Genomic DNA, 17819 nt, shown 5'->3' with positions numbered 1-17819 from the left:
TGTAGCCCCCTATCAAACCCAATCACATCCCACTGTAGCCCCCTATCAAACCCAATCACATCCCACTGTAGCCCCCTATCAAACCCAATCACATCCCACTGTAGCCCCCTATCAAACCCAATCACATCCCACTGTAGCCCCCTATCAAACCCAATCACATCCCACTGTAGCCCCCTATCAAACCCAATCACATCCCACTGTAGCCCCCTATCAAACCCAATCACATCCCACTGTAGCCCCCTATCAAACCCAATCACATCCCACTGTAGCCCCCTATCAAACCCAATCACATCCCACTGTAGCCCCCTATCAAACCCAATCACATCCCACTGTAGCCCCCTATCAAACCCAATCACATCCCACTGTAGCCCCCTATCAAACCCAATCACATCCCACTGTAGCCCCCTATCAAACCCAATCACATCCCACTGTAGCCCCCTATCAAACCCAATCACATCCCACTGTAGCCCCCTATCAAACCCAATCACATCCCACTGTAGCCCCCTATCAAACCCAATCACATCCCACTGTAGCCCCCTATCAAACCCAATCACATCCCACTGTAGCCCCCTATCAAACCCAATCACATCCCACTGTAGCCCCCTATCAAACCCAATCACATCCCACTGTAGCCCCCTATCAAACCCAATCACATCCCACTGTAGCCCCCTATCAAACCCAATCACATCCCACTGTAGCCCCCTATCAAACCCAATCACATCCCACTGTAGCCCCCTATCAAACCCAATCACATCCCACTGTAGCCCCCTATCAAACCCAATCACATCCCACTGTAGCCCCCCTATCAAACCCAATCACATCCCACTGTAGCCCCCTATCAAACCCAATCACATCCCACTGTAGCCCCCTATCAAACCCAATCACATCCCACTGTAGCCCCCTATCAAACCCAATCACATCCCACTGTAGCCCCCTATCAAACCCAATCACATCCCACTGTAGCCCCCCTATCAAACCCAATCACATCCCACTGTAGCCCCCTATCGAACCCAATCACATCCCACTGTAGCCCCCTATCGAACCCAATCACATCCCACTGTAGCCCCCTATCGAACCCAATCACATCCCACTGTAGCCCCCTATCGAACCCAATCACATCCCACTGTAGCCCCCTATCGAACCCAATCACATCCCACTGTAGCCCCCTATCGAACCCAATCACATCCCACTGTAGCCCCCTATCGAACCCAATCACATCCCACTGTAGCCCCCTATCGAACCCAATCACATCCCACTGTAGCCCCCTATCAAACCCAATCACATCCCACTGTAGCCCCCTATCAAACCCAATCACATCCCACTGTAGCCCCCTATCAAACCCAATCACATCCCACTGTAGCCCCCTATCAAACCCAATCACATCCCACTGTAGCCCCCTATCAAACCCAATCACATCCCACTGTAGCCCCCTATCAAACCCAATCACATCCCACTGTAGCCCCCTATCAAACCCAATCACATCCCACTGTAGCCCCCTATCAAACCCAATCACATCCCACTGTAGCCCCCTATCAAACCCAATCACATCCCACTGTAGCCCCCTATCGAACCCAATCACATCCCACTGTAGCCCCCTATCGAACCCAATCACATCCCACTGTAGCCCCCTATCAAACCCAATCACATCCCACTGTAGCCCCCTATCAAACCCAATCACATCCCACTGTAGCCCCCTATCAAACCCAATCACATCCCACTGTAGCCCCCTATCAAACCCAATCACATCCCACTGTAGCCCCCTATCAAACCCAATCACATCCCACTGTAGCCCCCTATCAAACCCAATCACATCCCACTGTAGCCCCCTATCAAACCCAATCACATCCCACTGTAGCCCCCTATCAAACCCAATCACATCCCACTGTAGCCCCCTATCAAACCCAATCACATCCCACTGTAGCCCCCTATCAAACCCAATCACATCCCACTGTAGCCCCCTATCAAACCCAATCACATCCCACTGTAGCCCCCTATCAAACCCAATCACATCCCACTGTTACATGTGAAATCCCAAGCCCCCATCTCTCAATGCCCAAGTAGAATCAGAACAAATATGAATTGCATCTTAAATGGCACCCTATTCCCTTTATAGTGCACTATACTTTTACCAAAGCCCTATGGGGTTCCATTTGGGTTTCAGCCTCTCTCCTGGAACAGGTCAAGATGACAGAGCACATATGTCTGTTTTGATAGATGCACAAGTGACTTTTATGGGAGTTGGAGGCAGCTTGAAAGCTTGGCAGTGCTGGCTCTCTCTCTGTCCGCCCCAGACAGTAAAGCATTATAAGCATGCAAATGCTCTAAGTGTTATTTTCTCTCTCTCTCTCTCTCTCTCTCTCTCTCTCTCTCTCTCTCTCTCTCTCTCTCTCTCTCTCTCTCTCTCTCTCATCTCTCCTCCCTCCTTCCCAGATTAGGAAATGCTTCAGCTGTAACTGGTTGTTTTCTCAGTGTCTGGCGTCAAAAAGCTGTAGATTTACTTACATCTCTCTCTCCTCCCTCTCTCTCTCTCCTCCCTCTCCCCCCTCTCTCTCCTCCCTCTCTCTCTCTCTTCCTTCTCTCTACCTCTCTCCTCCCTCTCTCTCTACCCCTCTCTCCTCTTTCTCTCCTCCCTCTCTTCTCCTCCCTATCTCTACCCCTCTCTCCTCCCTTTCTTTCTCTCTCTACCTGTCTGTCCTGCCTCTCTTTCCCTCCTAGGAGTTTCCACATAGTGAGCTGAAGGGTAGACAATTCTTAGACCATCACTGTCCCCTAGAGGGTAAGTAGAAGAATACATGTTTCAATGTTTCAGACTGGTAAGATATGAATAAATACTTTCATCTGCAGAGCACAGATCTGGGCCCGTCATCAACAAAAGCGTCTCAGAATAGTAGCGCTTATCTAGGATCTGTCCATATAATATGATTCATTATGATCTAAAAGTCTGAACTGATCCTAGACAAGCTCTCACAATCACTGATGCTGCATAGTTAACTACATGACTTGTATGTACAGCAGAATAACAATCTTTGAGTCCACATTCTATATGAGTCCATGATGAAAAACGTATTTCCTATTCCAAGTGGATGTTGTAAAGTTTTCAATAGAGTCTCATGTCTGTTACGTCTCTGTCTTAGGACCCCAGGAAGACTAGCTGTCATCATGTCTGTTACGTCTCTGTGTTGTTGGGTTTAGGACCCCAGGAAGACTAGCTGTCATCATGTCTGTTATGTCTCTGTGTTGTTGGGTTTAGGACCCCAGGAAGACCAGCTGTCATCATGTCTGTTATGTCTCTGTGTTGTTGGGTTTAGGACCCCAGGAAGACTAGCTGTCATCATGTCTGTTACGTCTCTGTGTTGTTGGGTTTAGGACCCCAGGAAGACTAGCTGTCATCATGTCTGTTATGTCTCTGTGTTGTTGGGTTTAGGACCCCAGGAAGACTAGCTGTCATCATGTCTGTTACGTCTCTGTGTTGTTGGGTTTAGGACCCCAGGAAGACTAGCTGTCATCATGTCTGTTATGTCTCTGTGTTGTTGGGTTTAGGACCCCAGGAAGACTAGCTGTCATCATGTCTGTTACGTCTCTGTGTTGTTGGGTTTAGGACCCCAGGAAGACTAGCTGTCATCATGTCTGTTACGTCTCTGTGTTGTTGGGTTTAGGACCCCAGGAAGACTAGCTGTCATCATGTCTGTTATGTCTCTGTGTTGTTGGGTTTAGGACCCCAGGAAGACTAGCTGTCATCATGTCTGTTACGTCTCTGTGTTGTTGGGTTTAGGACCCCAGGAAGACTAGCTGTCATCATGTCTGTTACGTCTCTGTGTTGTTGGGTTTAGGACCCCAGGAAGACTAGCTGTCATCATGTCTGTTACGTCTCTGTGTTGTTGGGTTTAGAACCCCAGGAAGACTAGCTGTCATCATGGCGTCAGCTAATGGGGATCTGAATAAAGATGAAGATAAAGATGTGTGTTGTTGTGTTGTTCCAGTGGTTCTACCTCCAGAGAAGGCTGCTGAGGGCTGTGACAGTTACCTGCAGTACCCCCACACAGACCCAGGGCCAGACAGGCAGCTACTGAGAGGAGGGGACGCAGGCAAAGGCTCTGGGAAGAAACGCATCAGCCTGGATGTAAGTTAGACACCAGTCTTTTTACATCTTCCTCTGGATCTTATATGTTGAATGTAGTGTACACTACATGCTATGGATCTTATATGTTGAATGTAGTGTACACTACATGCTATGGATCTTATATGTTGAATGTAGTGTACACTACATGCTACGGATCTTATATGTTGAATGTAGTGTACACTACATGCTACGGATCTTATATGTTGAATGTAGTGTACACTACATGCTATGGATCTTATATGTTGAATGTAGAGTACACTACATGCTATGGATCTTATAAGTTTATTGTAGTGTACACTACATGCTATGGATCTTATAAGTTTATTGTAGTGTACACTACATGCTATGGATCTTATATGTTGAATGTAGTGTACACTACATGCTATGGATCTTATATGTTGAATGTAGTGTACACTACATGCTATGGATCTTATATGTTGAATGTAGTGTACACTACATGCTACGGATCTTATATGTTGAATGTAGTGTACACTACATGCTATGGCTCTTATATGTTGAATGTAGTGTAGACTACATGCTATAGATCTTATATGTTGAATGTAGTGTACACTACATGATATGGATCTTATATGTTGAATGTAGTGTACACTACATGCTAGAGATCTTATATGTTGAATGTAGAGTACACTACATGCTATGGATCTTATATGTTGAATGTAGTGTACACTACATGCTATGGATCTTATATGTTGAATGTAGTGTACACTACATGCTATGGATCTTATATGTTGAATGTAGTGTACACTACATGCTATGGATCTTATATGTTGAATGTAGAGTACACTACATGCTATGGATCTTATAAGTTTATTGTAGTGTACACTACATGCTATGGATCTTATAAGTTTATTGTAGTGTACACTACATGCTATGGATCTTATATGTTGAATGTAGTGTACACTACATGCTACGGATCTTATATGTTGAATGTAGTGTACACTACATGCTATGGATCTTATATGTTGAATGTAGTGTACACTACATGCTATGGATCTTATATGTTGAATGTAGTGTACACTACATGCTATGGATCTTATATGTTGAATGTAGTGTACACTACATGCTATGGATCTTATATGTTGAATGTAGTGTACACTACATGCTATGGATCTTATATGTTGAATGTAGTGTACACTACATGCTATGGATCGTATAAGTTTATTGTAGTGTACACTACATGCTATGGATCTTATAAGTTTAATGTAGTGTACACTACATGCTATGGATCTTATATGTTGAATGTAGTGTACACTACATGCTATGGATCTTATATGTTGAATGTAGTGTACACTACATGCTATGGATCTTATATGTTGAATGTAGTGTACACTACATGCTATGGATCTTATATGTTGAATGTAGTGTACACTACATGCTATGGATCTTATATGTTGAATGTAGTGTACACTACATGCTATGGATCTTATATGTTGAATGTAGTGTACACTACATGCTATGGATCTTATATGTTGAATGTAGTGTACACTACATGCTATGGATCTTATATGTTGAATGTAGTGTACACTACATGCTATGGATCTTATATGTTGAATGTAGTGTACACTACATGCTATGGATCTTATATGTTGAATGTAGTGTACACTACATGCTATGGATCTTATATGTTGAATGTAGTGTACACTACATGCTATGGATCTTATATGTTGAATGTAGTGTACACTACATGCTATGGATCTTATATGTTGAATGTAGTGTACACTACATGCTACGGATCTTATATGTTGAATGTAGTGTACACTACATGCTATGGATCTTATATGTTGAATGTAGTGTACACTACATGCTATGGATCTTATATGTTGAATGTAGTGTACACTACATGCTATGGATCTTATATGTTTATTGTAGTGTACACTACATGCTATGGATCTTATAAGTTTATTGTAGTGTACACTACATGCTACGGATCTTATATGTTGAATGTAGTGTACACTACATGCTACGGATCTTATATGTTGAATGTAGTGTACACTACATGCTACGGATCTTATATGTTGAATGTAGTGTACACTACATGCTATGGATCTTATATGTTGAATGTAGTGTACACTACATGCTATGGATCTTATATGTTGAATGTAGTGTACACTACATGCTATGGATCTTATATGTTGAATGTAGTGTACACTACATGCTATGGATCTTATATGTTGAATGTAGTGTACACTACATGCTATGGATCTTATATGTTGAATGTAGTGTACACTACATGCTATGGATCTTATATGTTGAATGTAGTGTACACTACATGCTATGGATCTTATATGTTGAATGTAGTGTACACTACATGCTATGGATCTTATATGTTGAATGTAGTGTACACTACATGCTATGGATCGTATAAGTTTATTGTAGTGTACACTACATGCTATGGATCTTATAAGTTTATTGTAGTGTACACTACATGCTATGGATCTTATATGTTGAATGTAGTGTACACTACATGCTATGGATCTTATATGTTGAATGTAGTGTACACTACATACTATGGATCTTATAAGTTTATTGTAGTGTACACTACATGCTATGGATCTTATATGTTGAATGTAGTGTACACTACATGCTACGGATCTTATATGTTGAATGTAGTGTACACTACATGCTATGGATCTTATATGTTGAATGTAGTGTACACTACATGCTATGGATCTTATATGTTGAATGTAGAGTACACTACATGCTATGGATCTTATATGGTTATTGTAGTGTACACTACATGCTATGGATCTTATATGTTGAATGTAGTGTACACTACATGATATGGATCTTATATGTTGAATGAAGTGTACACTACAGGCTAGATGTAGTGTACACTACATTCTCTCTCTCTTTCTGTCAGCTAGCTCCCTCTCTATGCCTGCAGCACAGCCTCTCTGCAAGGCCTGCCGCTCCGAACGTTTATTTATACAATTACAGTCATGTTACCAGATACCTCTGAATCAAAGTTACTTCCAGAAAAGCTGTAACTGAGAATTGTGGTTAACGTCTTTTTCCTGGACCAGGAAGAAAGACATGATGTTATATTGGGGTGGTAGGGCATTCCTCCTCCCCCTTTCCCTTCCCTCTCTTCTCCTTTTCTCCCTCTCTTCTCCAACTGCAGGTCGTCACGGCAGTTAAAGGGCTTTTGCTGAATGTGATTCTTTTACTGGTTTATATTCCTGCTTTGAAAAGCAGCCAGCAGGGGAGAGTGAGTGACTGTGGAAAAGCAGCCAGTAGTGGAGAGTGAGTGACTGTGGAAAAGCAGCCAGTAGTGGAGAGTGAGTGACTGTGGAAAAGCAGTCAGTAGTGGAGAGTGAGTGACTGTGGAAAAGCAGTCAGTAGTGGAGAGTGAGTGACTGTGGAAAAGCAGCCAGTAGTGGAGAGTGAGTGACTGTGGAAAAGCAGCCAGTAGTGGAGAGTGAGTGACTGTGGAAAAGCAGCCAGCAGGGGAGGGTGAGTGACTGTGGAAAAGCAGCCAGTAGTGGAGAGTGAGTGACTGTGGAAAAGCAGTCAGTAGTGGAGAGTGAGTGACTGTGGAAAAGCAGTCAGTAGTGGAGAGTGAGTGACTGTGGAAAAGCAGCCAGTAGTGGAGAGTGAGTGACTGTGGAAAAGCAGCCAGCAGGGGAGGGTGAGTGACTGTGGAAAAGCAGCCAGTAGTGGAGAGTGAGTGACTGTGGAAAAGCAGTCAGTAGTGGAGAGTGAGTGACTGTGGAAAAGCAGTCAGTAGTGGAGAGTGAGTGACTGTGGAAAAGCAGTCAGTAGTGGAGAGTGAGTGACTGTGGAAAAGCAGCCAGTAGTGGAGAGTGAGTGACTGTGGAAAAGCAGTCAGTAGTGGAGAGTGAGTGACTGTGAAAAAGCAGCCAGTAGTGGAGAGTGAGTGACTGTGGAAAAGCAGTCAGTATTGGAGAGTGAGTGACTGTGGAAAAGCAGCCAGTAGTGGAGAGTGAGTGACTGTGGAAAAGCAGCCAGTAGTGGAGAGTGAGTGACTGTGGAAAAGCAGCCAGTAGTGGAGAGTGAGTGACAGTGGAAAAGCAGCCAGTAGTGGAGAGTGAGTGACTGTGGAAAAGCAGCCAGTAGTGGAGAGTGAGTGACTGTGGAAAAGCAGTCAGTAGTGGAGAGTGAGTGACTGTGGAAAAGCAGCCAGTAGTGGAGAATGAGTGACTGTGGAAAAGCAGCCAGTAGTGGAGAGTGAGTGACTGTGGAAAAGCAGTCAGTAGTGGAGAGTGAGTGACTGTGGAAAAGCAGCCAGTAGTGGAGAGTGAGTGACTGTGGAAAAGCAGCCAGTAGTGGAGAGTGAGTGACTGTTGAAAAGGAGTCAGTAGTGGAGAGTGTGACTGAGTGGAGAGAATAAATGCTGCAGTAGGAAAGGAAAGGTTTGACTCTGCTGCCCTCTGCTGGTTGTCAAAGTCACTGTGTTTGTGTTTCTAGGCAAAGAGTATCACCTAGGATTTGTCCCAAATGGCACCCTATTCCCTATATAGTGCACAAATTTTGACCAGGGCCCATAGGGGTGTATTTTTGTTATTAAGTAAGTAAGCCTTGTCCCAGCCAGAACAGCCTTGTAGCGTGAGGCAGTCTGATGTACAAATACACTTCCTGGACAGGATGCTGTCTTTGTCATTAACAAGGAGTATTCCTTGTGTCTCCATGCCGACAGGACCTAGAGTGTGACGTATCAGTGGAGGAAGATAATCGTCAGGAATGGATCTTCACCCTCTATGATTTTGACAACAGTGGCAAAGTTACTAAAGAGGTAAGGCTTCCTTTTATTTATTCAACCCTTATTTTACCAGGTAAGTTGACTGAAAACACATTCTCATTTACAGCAACCACCTGGGGAATAGTTAAGGAGGGGATGAATGAGCCAATTGGAAGCTGGGGATGATTAGGCCATGATGGTATGAGGGCCAGATTGGGAATTTAGCCAGGACACCGGGGTTAACACCATATGTCTATGTCTGCATCCCAAATAGCACCCTCTTCCCGACATAGTGCACTACTTTTGACTACAGCCCTATAGATCCTGGTCAAAGTTAGTGCCCTATATAAGGAACAGTGGAGCCTTTATCTTTGTTCTTACTGAGAAGATTATATTGTGTTATAACATGTGTAATAATAAGCTGTGTTTGTCCACTCCTCCTCCTCCTCCTCCTCCCCAGGACATGTCCAGTCTGATGCACACCATCTATGATGTGGTGGATGCCTCGGTCAATCACTCGTCCTGCCACAGTAAGAGGAAGACCCTACGGGTCAAACTGACTGTCACACCAGAGCGCTGTCCTCGCAGGAGAGACCACATCTCCACTGGACCAGGTAAGAGACATGGAGGGAGGGATATATATATATTGAGAGAGCGAGAGAGAACCTGACACCCTCAGCACACAGGGGGACAAACGCCTACCTGGAGGTGACAGCATTCCCTCCCCCATGTGCCCCCCTAGGCACAACTACGACAACATAACCAATAAAAACATGTCACAACTCCTGCAGCTCTGTCGCACGCTGGGCATGTATATAATCAATGGTAGGCTTTGAGGGGACTCCTACGGTAGGTACACCTATAGCTCATCTCTTGGCAGTAGTACTGTAGACTACTTTATCACTGACCTCAACCCACATTCTCTCAGAGCGTTCAGTCAGCCCACTGACAGCCCTATCAGATCACAGCAAAATTACAGTCTACTTGAACAGAGCAATACTCAAATCATGAATCAAATCATCAAAACCAAAGGAACTGAATAATATTAAGAAAGGCTATAGTGAAAAGGAAAGTAGTGTGGAAACCTACCAAAAAACAATTAGGCAACAACAAATTCAATCCCTTTTCGAAAATTTCCTGGACAAAACGTTTCACTGTAATAGTGAAGGTGTAAACTCGGCAGTAGAAAACCTAAACAGTATATTTTTCCTCTCAGCTTCCCTATCAAATCTCAACATTTCAAACAGAAAACCAAAGAAAATGAACAACAATGACAAATGGTTTAATGAAAAATGCAAAAACCTAAGAAAGAACTTGAGAAACCTATCCAACCAAAAACATAGAGACCCAGAAAACCTGAGCCTACGACTTCACTATGGTGAATCACTAAAACAATACAGAAATACACTACGGAAAAAGAAGGAACAGCACGTCAGAAATCAGCTCAATGTAATTGAAGAATCCATAGACTCTAACCACTACATGGAAAATGGGAAAATACTAAAGATACAACAACACGAAGAGTTATCTATCCGAAGTGGAGATGTGTGGATAAACCACTTCTCCAATCTTTTGGCTCTATAACAAAGAAGAGCAAAAACATATACATGATCAAATACAAATGTTAGAATCAACTATTAAAGACTACCAGAACACACTGGATTCTCCACTACAGGACAAAACCCTCCAACCCAAAAAGGCCTGTGGTGTTGACAGTATCCTAAATGAAATGGTACAATATACAGGCCAGAAATGCCAATACTTAAACTCTTTAACATCATCCTTAGCTCTGGCATCTTCCCCAATATTTGGAACAAAGGACTGATCACCCCAATCCACAAAAGTGGAGACAAATTTGACCCCAATATTTACCATGGGATTTGCATCAACAGCAACCTTGGGAAAATCCTCTGTATTATCATTAACAGCAAACTGGTACATTTCCTCAGTGAAAACATTGTACTGAGAAAAAGTCAAATTGGATTTTTACCAAATTAACGTACGACAGACCACGTATTCACCCTGCACACCCTAATTGACAAACAAACAAACCAAAACAAAGGCAAAGGCAAAGTCTTCTCATGTTTTGTTGACTTCAAAAAAGCTTTTGACTCAATTTTGCATGAGGGTCTGCTATACAAATTGATGGAAAGTGGTGGTGGGGGAAAAACATACAGCATTATAAAATCCTCAACATCAAATCCATGTACACAAACAACACGTCTGTGGTTAAAATTGTCAAAAAACACACATATTTTTTTTCCACAGGGCTGTGGGGTGAGACAGGGATGCAGCTTAAGCCCCACCCTCTTCAACATACATATCAACGAATTGGCGAGGGCACTAGATCACTCTGCAGCACCCGGCCTCACCCTACTAGAATCTGAAGTCAAATGTCTACTGTTTGCTAATGATCTGGTGCTTCTATCCCCAACCAAGGAGGGCCTACAGCTGCACCTAGATCTTCTGCACAGATTCTGTCAGACCTGGGCCCTGACAGTAAATCTCAGTAAGACAAAAATAATGGTGTTCCAAAAAAGGTCCAGCTGCCAGGACCACAAATACAAATTCCATCTAGACACCGTTGCCCTAAAGCACACAAAACAACTATACATACCTCGGCCTAAACATCAGCACCACGGGTAACTTCCACAAAACTGTGAACGAGCTGAGAGACAAGGCAAGAAGGGCCTTCGATGCCATCAAAAGGAACATCAAATTTGACCTACCAATTAGGATCTGGCTAAAAATACTTGAATCAGTTATAGAACCCGTTGCCCTTTATGGTTGTGAGGTCTGGGGTCCGCTCACCAACCAAGAATTCACAAAATGGGACAAACACCAAATTGAGACTCTGCATGCAGAATTCTGCTAAAATATCCTCTGTGTACAACGTAAAACACCAAATAATGCATGCAGAGCAGAATTAGGCCAATACCAGCTAATTATCAAAATCCAGAAAAGAGACATTAAATTCTACAACCACCTAAAAGGAAGCGATTCCCAAACCTTCCATAACAAAGCCATCACCTACAGAGAGATGAACCTGGAGAAGAGTCCCCTAAGCAAGCTGGTCCTGGGGCTCTGTTCACAAACACAAACACACCCCACAGAGCCCCAGGACAGCAACACAATTAGACCCAACCAAATCATGAGAAAACAAAAGATAATTGCTTGACACATTGGAAAAAATTTACAAAAAACGGAGCAAACTAGAATGCTATTTGGCCCTAAACAGAAAGTACACAGTGGCAGAATACCTGACCACTGTGACTGACCCAAACTTAAGGAAAGCTTTGACTATGTACAGACTCAGTGAGTATAGCCTTGCTATTGAGAAAGTCCGCCGTAGGCAGACCTAGCCCTCAAGAGAAGACAGGCTATGTGCACACTGCCCACAAAATGAGGTGGAAACTGAGCTGCACTTCCTAACCTCCTGCCAAATGTATGACCATATTAGAGACACATATTTCCCTCAGATTACACAGACCCACAAACAATTTGAAAACAAAACCCAATTTTGATAAACTCCCATATCTATTGGGTGAAATACCACAGTGTGCCATCACAGCAGCAAGATTTGTGACCTGTTGCCACAAGAAAAGTTCAACCAGTGAAGAACAAACACCATTGTAAATACAACCCATATTTATGTTTATTTATTTCCCTTTTGTACTTTAACTATTTGCACATAATATGACATTTGAAATGTCTTTATTCTTTTGGAACTTAATTTTTGTTGTGTATTTCACTTTTTTTATCTTCTTCACTTGCTTTGGCAATGTTAACATATGTTTCCCATGCCAATAAACCCTTAAATAGAATATAATTGATTTTAATTGAGAGAGAGAGAGAGAGAGAGCGAGAGAGAGAGAGAGAGAGAGAGAGAGAGAGAGAGAGAGAGAAAGATCTATGTTAACTTTATCATGGCTGTATTCTGTCTCTCTCTATGGGATGTAGCTAGTTGTTTGTACAGGGCTGTTTATGTTGTAGTTGTTTATGTAGTTTATGTTTATATGTTGTTGTCTCTCATCAGACCGGGAGACGGCACGCCTTCACCAGGAGGAGGGACGATCAGCAGACAGACGGCTTTCTTCTCACATCAGGTCAGCACACACACGCACACACGCACACAAACACACACACAACACACACCCTAACAGACGTCTGTCCTCCTACACCAGGCCAGCCCACCCAGGTCAGAGCAGTGAGGGACAGCATTACTGTGTGGATGAGAACACTGAGAGGAGGAATCACTATCTGGACCTAGCTGGTATAGAGAACTACACCTCCAGGTTTGAAGGTTGGTACCACTCAGCTTATCTCGCTCCCTGTACAAAAAATTACAACGTGTTGGAGCCAGATAGCCAATTAAACTTCAAGAGAATAAAGTGGCCTTGTAGTGAACTTGTCTATTATACAACATACACTGCCTTCAGAGAGGATTCACTCCCCTTGACTTTTTCCACATTTTGTTGAGTTGGATTAAAATAGATTTAATTGTCATTTTTTGTCAACGATTTACAGAAAATACTCTGTATATCAAAGTGGAAGAAACATTTTATCATTTGTACAAAATAAAAAAAACATGAGAAAAAAATAAGACAAATATATCTTGATTAGATAGGTATTCAACCCCCTGAGCTGTGAGTCTTTCTGGGTAAGTCTTTCTGGGTAGATTTCTACACCTGGATTGAGCAACATTTGTCCATTATTCTTTTCAAAATTCTCCAAGCTCTGTCAAATTGGTTCTTGATCATTTCCAGACAACCATTTTCAGGTCTTGCCATAGATTTTCAAGCAGTCCAAACTGATTTTCAAACAGTCCAAGTCCAAACTGTAAGTCTGCCACTAAGGAACATTCACTGTCTTCTTGGTAAACAATTCCAGTGTAGATTTGACCTTGTGTTTTAGGTTATTGTACTGCTGAAAGGTGAATTCATCTCCCAGTATCTAGTGGAAAGTAGACTGAACCAGGTTTTTCTCTAGGATTTTGCCTGTGCTTAGCTCCACTTCGTTTTCTTTTTTATCCTGAAAAACTCCCCAGTCCTTAACGATTACAATCATACATGATGCAGCCACCACTATGCTGGAAAATATGGAAAGTGATACTCAGTAATGTGTTGGATTGGATTTGCCCCAAACATGACACTTTGTATTCAGGACAAAAAGTGAATTGCTTTGCCACATTTTTTTGCAGTTTTACTTTAGTGCCTTGTTGCAAACAGAATGCATGTTCTGGAATATTTTTATACTCTACAGTCTTCCTTCTTTTCACTCTGTCATTTAGATTAGTATTGTGGAGTAACTACAATGTTGTTGATCCATCCTCAGTTACCTCCTATCACGGCCATTAAACTCTGTAACTGTTTTAAAATGAGAATTGGCCTCATGGTAAAATCCCTGAGCGGTTTCCTTCCTCTCAGGCAACTGAGTTAGGAAGGACGCCTGTATCTTTATAGTGACTGGGTGTATTCATACACCATCCAAAGTGTAATTAATAACTTCACCATGCTCAAAGGGACATACAATGTCATCTTTTTTTATTTTTGCCCATCTACCAATAGGTGCAAAATCTCCCTGGTCTTTGTTGTTGAAGCTGTGTTTGAAATTCACTGCTTGACTGAGGGACCTTACAGATAATTGTACAGTATGTGTGGGGTACAGAGATGAGGTAGTCATTAAAACATGTTAAACGCTATTATTGCACACAGAGTAAGTCCATGCAACTTATTATGGGATTCTCTCTCTTTCTCTCTCTCTCTGTGTCATCTCTCTCTCTCTCTCTCTCTCTGTGATATCACTGTCTCTCACTCTCTGTAATCTCTCTCTCTCTCTCTCACTCTCTGTATTCTCTCTCTCTCTCTCTGTGATCTCTCTCTCTCACTCTCTGTACTCTCTCTCCGTCTATCTCTCTTTCTCGCTCTGTCTTTCTATCTCTCTCTTTTTCTCTCTCTATTCTCTCTCTCTCTCCCTCCTCCAGGATCCACCCCTCCCCGCCCCCCAGGAGACCCATGTGCGGACCTCCCAGTCCCAGAACCGCTCCCGTTCCCAGGAGCCCGAGGCTCACGCCGCCCACCAGCGCCACTCGCAGGTCATCGGTGAGAACTACACCCCTCTAGAAGCCCGGGTCGTGGCGCGTCACACTTCCTCAAGTCCCCCAAAGGAACATCTAAAGGAGCCGGCGTTGGAGGGACCAATGGGGGGAATTGAAAGGGGCAAGTCCAGTAAATACCATGCTGGGGGCATTACCCTCCTCAGCCTCCTCCACTCCAGACCCTGCTGCATACAGGGAACTCCTCATCTGGGGGTCACGGAGGTCAGGATGTGTACCACCTCCCCTCCTCCAGCCACCACCAGCACCCTCTGCAACACAGCCATAGCAAACGGCTCCGGGCCAAAGCCAGGGAGGGTCAGGGCCTGTCCCCGTCCAAAACGCCCCTGTCACCTCACTCCAATCCCCAGCAGCAGCAGCAGCAGGCTCCCCCGCCTCCCCCTTGTCTTGAGAGGGAGAAGGAGAGGGAGCAGGTATCTGGGCTGCACGGCAGCCCTGGGTCCTTTGTGTTGCCTTTGGTGCAGCGTCACGAGCACCGTCACCACCACGAACACCACCATCACCACCACTACCACCACCACCACCAGACATGACCCAATATGAGCCCAGTCACAGTAACAGTCAGAGACTGAGAGACCTTTAAAGGACTGACTGACCACACCCGTCTGTCTGAAGAAGGACTCAACCTCCTCACCCAATGGGAATGTCTCCGCTTCTGTCCTGAGGCTGCCCAATCTGAGATGGCACCTATTCCCTATATAGTGCACTACTTTTGACCAGAGCCCTATTGGTTAGCCCTAACTCTAACCCTGTAGACGTTTGCCAAATGTAGTGCACTATATAACAAGGTGCCATTCAGACAGCCCAGAATCTGAACCCTCCTCCATTTTGTGCCAGGCAGGATGCCAGAGCCAGACAGTTTCCCTGAGATATCCTGGGATCAGACACACTGATGGAAACTGGAGTGTGGCTCACTTGACTGCTGTGGGTATTCGATTGTAAAGGGTTGCTGAAGACACGGTGGTGCAGTTTTGTAAGACGTTTTCTATGGCACAGTTCTGAATCTGAATCAAATGAGTTTAAACGTCCTGCTGGACTAAGCTACTCCTCTCTACACATGGACCTTCACAAAGGGAGAACAGATACAGTACAGCTCTATGTGGACAGAGGTCATCAAAAGTGACATCATTTCCTCCTTGGTGTTGACCCATAGATTTGCTTGTTCCCAGAAGCTAAGTACTGTCTCCCTTCGTCCCAAATGGTACACCATTCCATTTTATAGTGTACTACCTTTGACCAGGGCTCATAGGGCTCTAGTCTAAAGTAGTGCAGTATTTAGGGAATAGCGTGACATTTGGGACACTACCTCTCCGTCAGAGTGGGTTGTGTGTGTTGTGTGTAGTAGAGCTTTCCTCCCAACGGTGAATCTCAGGTGTTAGGTGCTGCTCCTCCTGTTCTCTCTACTACTTCCTCATTGGAACCTGGAACCCTGCTGTTGGGCTTCCACAACCAGACGAACAATATCAAATCACCACTGACAGTTTAATGCAACAAAATATCTAGCTATATAAGCATTCACATCTATATATGTATACACCTTTTACTGTATAATTCTACTGTATTTATATGCATGTTATTTCATCACCAATTATAATAATGCATATATGTCTTTGTCGTTGATGTATTTTAATAAACATTATATATACTGTATATTCATATTGTTATGTTTCCTAGCCCTGTTATGTCCAAGGCTTAATGGTTTGTACCATGCGTCAAAGGATGGTGCTCTACTGCCACAGTGTGGTTAGAGATAGCAGAATACAATGTCCAGGGGATGGAGAAGGCCACTACAGGACTCCTGTTGCTGCCAGGAGGGATAGTGCATTCTGGAACTGTCTGCTTTGTGATTGTTTGTCAATGAAAAACGTGTTACAAATCGAATGTATAATCTATATATCCGATGCGTACAACGGCAGATAGCAAAACTATTGACAGCATTTCATTTAGGAGGGATTGATATGAGCAATCTGGGATTTTTTTACATACATTTTTTGATTGTTTAAATTAATTATATATAGGTTCTTGAAAAATAGAACTTATAAATGCCTCATACAATTTATACGTCTCATGAGCTGTCTTACCCCAGAACCCAAAATATAAGCCTGTTAAGGCAAGGTCTGCCGCCTATATTTCCGTGGTCAATATTGGCAACCCATTTGGAATTCCCCTCCTTTGTAGGCGTATTGTCTCTGTATTCTTAAATGATTCAGAGATTAGATTAGCGCATAGATGAACGGTCTATAAGATAATGTTGTGTTTCATACCACGACATATACGACATTGTAATTACCGAGTAGCGCAACTCCCGGGTGCGCTACACTCTTTGAGCTCTGGCCATCAAGGATTTGTGCGGGAGCCAAATAAGATCCCGGGCTGTGACAAACAATGGTAGCAATGAAAGGCGAGGGGAGGGTTGGCTAAATGCAAATATCCACTTTGTGCTGTTGAGAGAACCTCCTCCAACACTGACAACTGGCCATTTCCATCCTAAGAATCCTACGCTGTAGGCTGAGAATAATGCACCTCAAATTCTGCCACGTCCCTTCTTTACAGCGAAGTTACAACTTATTGTAACTACGATTTAATTCACAACTTTGAAACGTGTTCGGTTCATTCCATCGAGCAAGAGTTGGACAACGGTCAGTGAAGATGGACATTTGGTGACCTCGGGTGTGTCGCGGGAGGGACAGGAAGCGTCTGTGCACCTGTGTGAGAACTAAACCAAAAAGGTAAGCGACGCGTCGATCCGCTTGACATTCAAACAGGTACATTTGATTTATCTAAAAAAAAAAATTATTTTTAATTTGTGCTCAAAGTGCAGTTGTCAAACTTTCCATTTTAACAACACCGATTTAAATCACCCC

At 43.5% G+C, this 17819-nt stretch overlaps 1 protein-coding gene across 1 annotated transcript in view; it reads left to right on the top strand.

Annotated features, from left to right (window-relative positions):
* The window catches only part of LOC106597380 (protein naked cuticle homolog 2-like), an 84049-nt gene extending 68530 nt beyond the window's left edge, over nt 1-15519 (top strand). The window contains 9 exon segments of the mRNA XM_045717765.1: nt 2716-2776; nt 3981-4120; nt 8799-8894; nt 9301-9454; nt 12877-12946; nt 13025-13143; nt 14824-14839; nt 14841-14995; nt 15079-15519. Of these exon segments, the coding sequence (XP_045573721.1) occupies nt 2716-2776; nt 3981-4120; nt 8799-8894; nt 9301-9454; nt 12877-12946; nt 13025-13143; nt 14824-14839; nt 14841-14995; nt 15079-15488 (1221 nt within the window). The 3' untranslated portion in view covers nt 15489-15519.
* The last annotated feature ends 2300 nt before the right edge of the window (nt 15520-17819 follow it).

Source organism: Salmo salar, chromosome ssa05 (assembly GCF_905237065.1).
Source record: "Salmo salar chromosome ssa05, Ssal_v3.1, whole genome shotgun sequence".
Taxonomy (NCBI): Eukaryota; Metazoa; Chordata; class Actinopteri; order Salmoniformes; family Salmonidae; genus Salmo; species Salmo salar.
The sequence above is the reverse complement of the archived record's forward strand: the minus strand, read 5'-3'. Positions and strand labels throughout refer to the sequence as shown.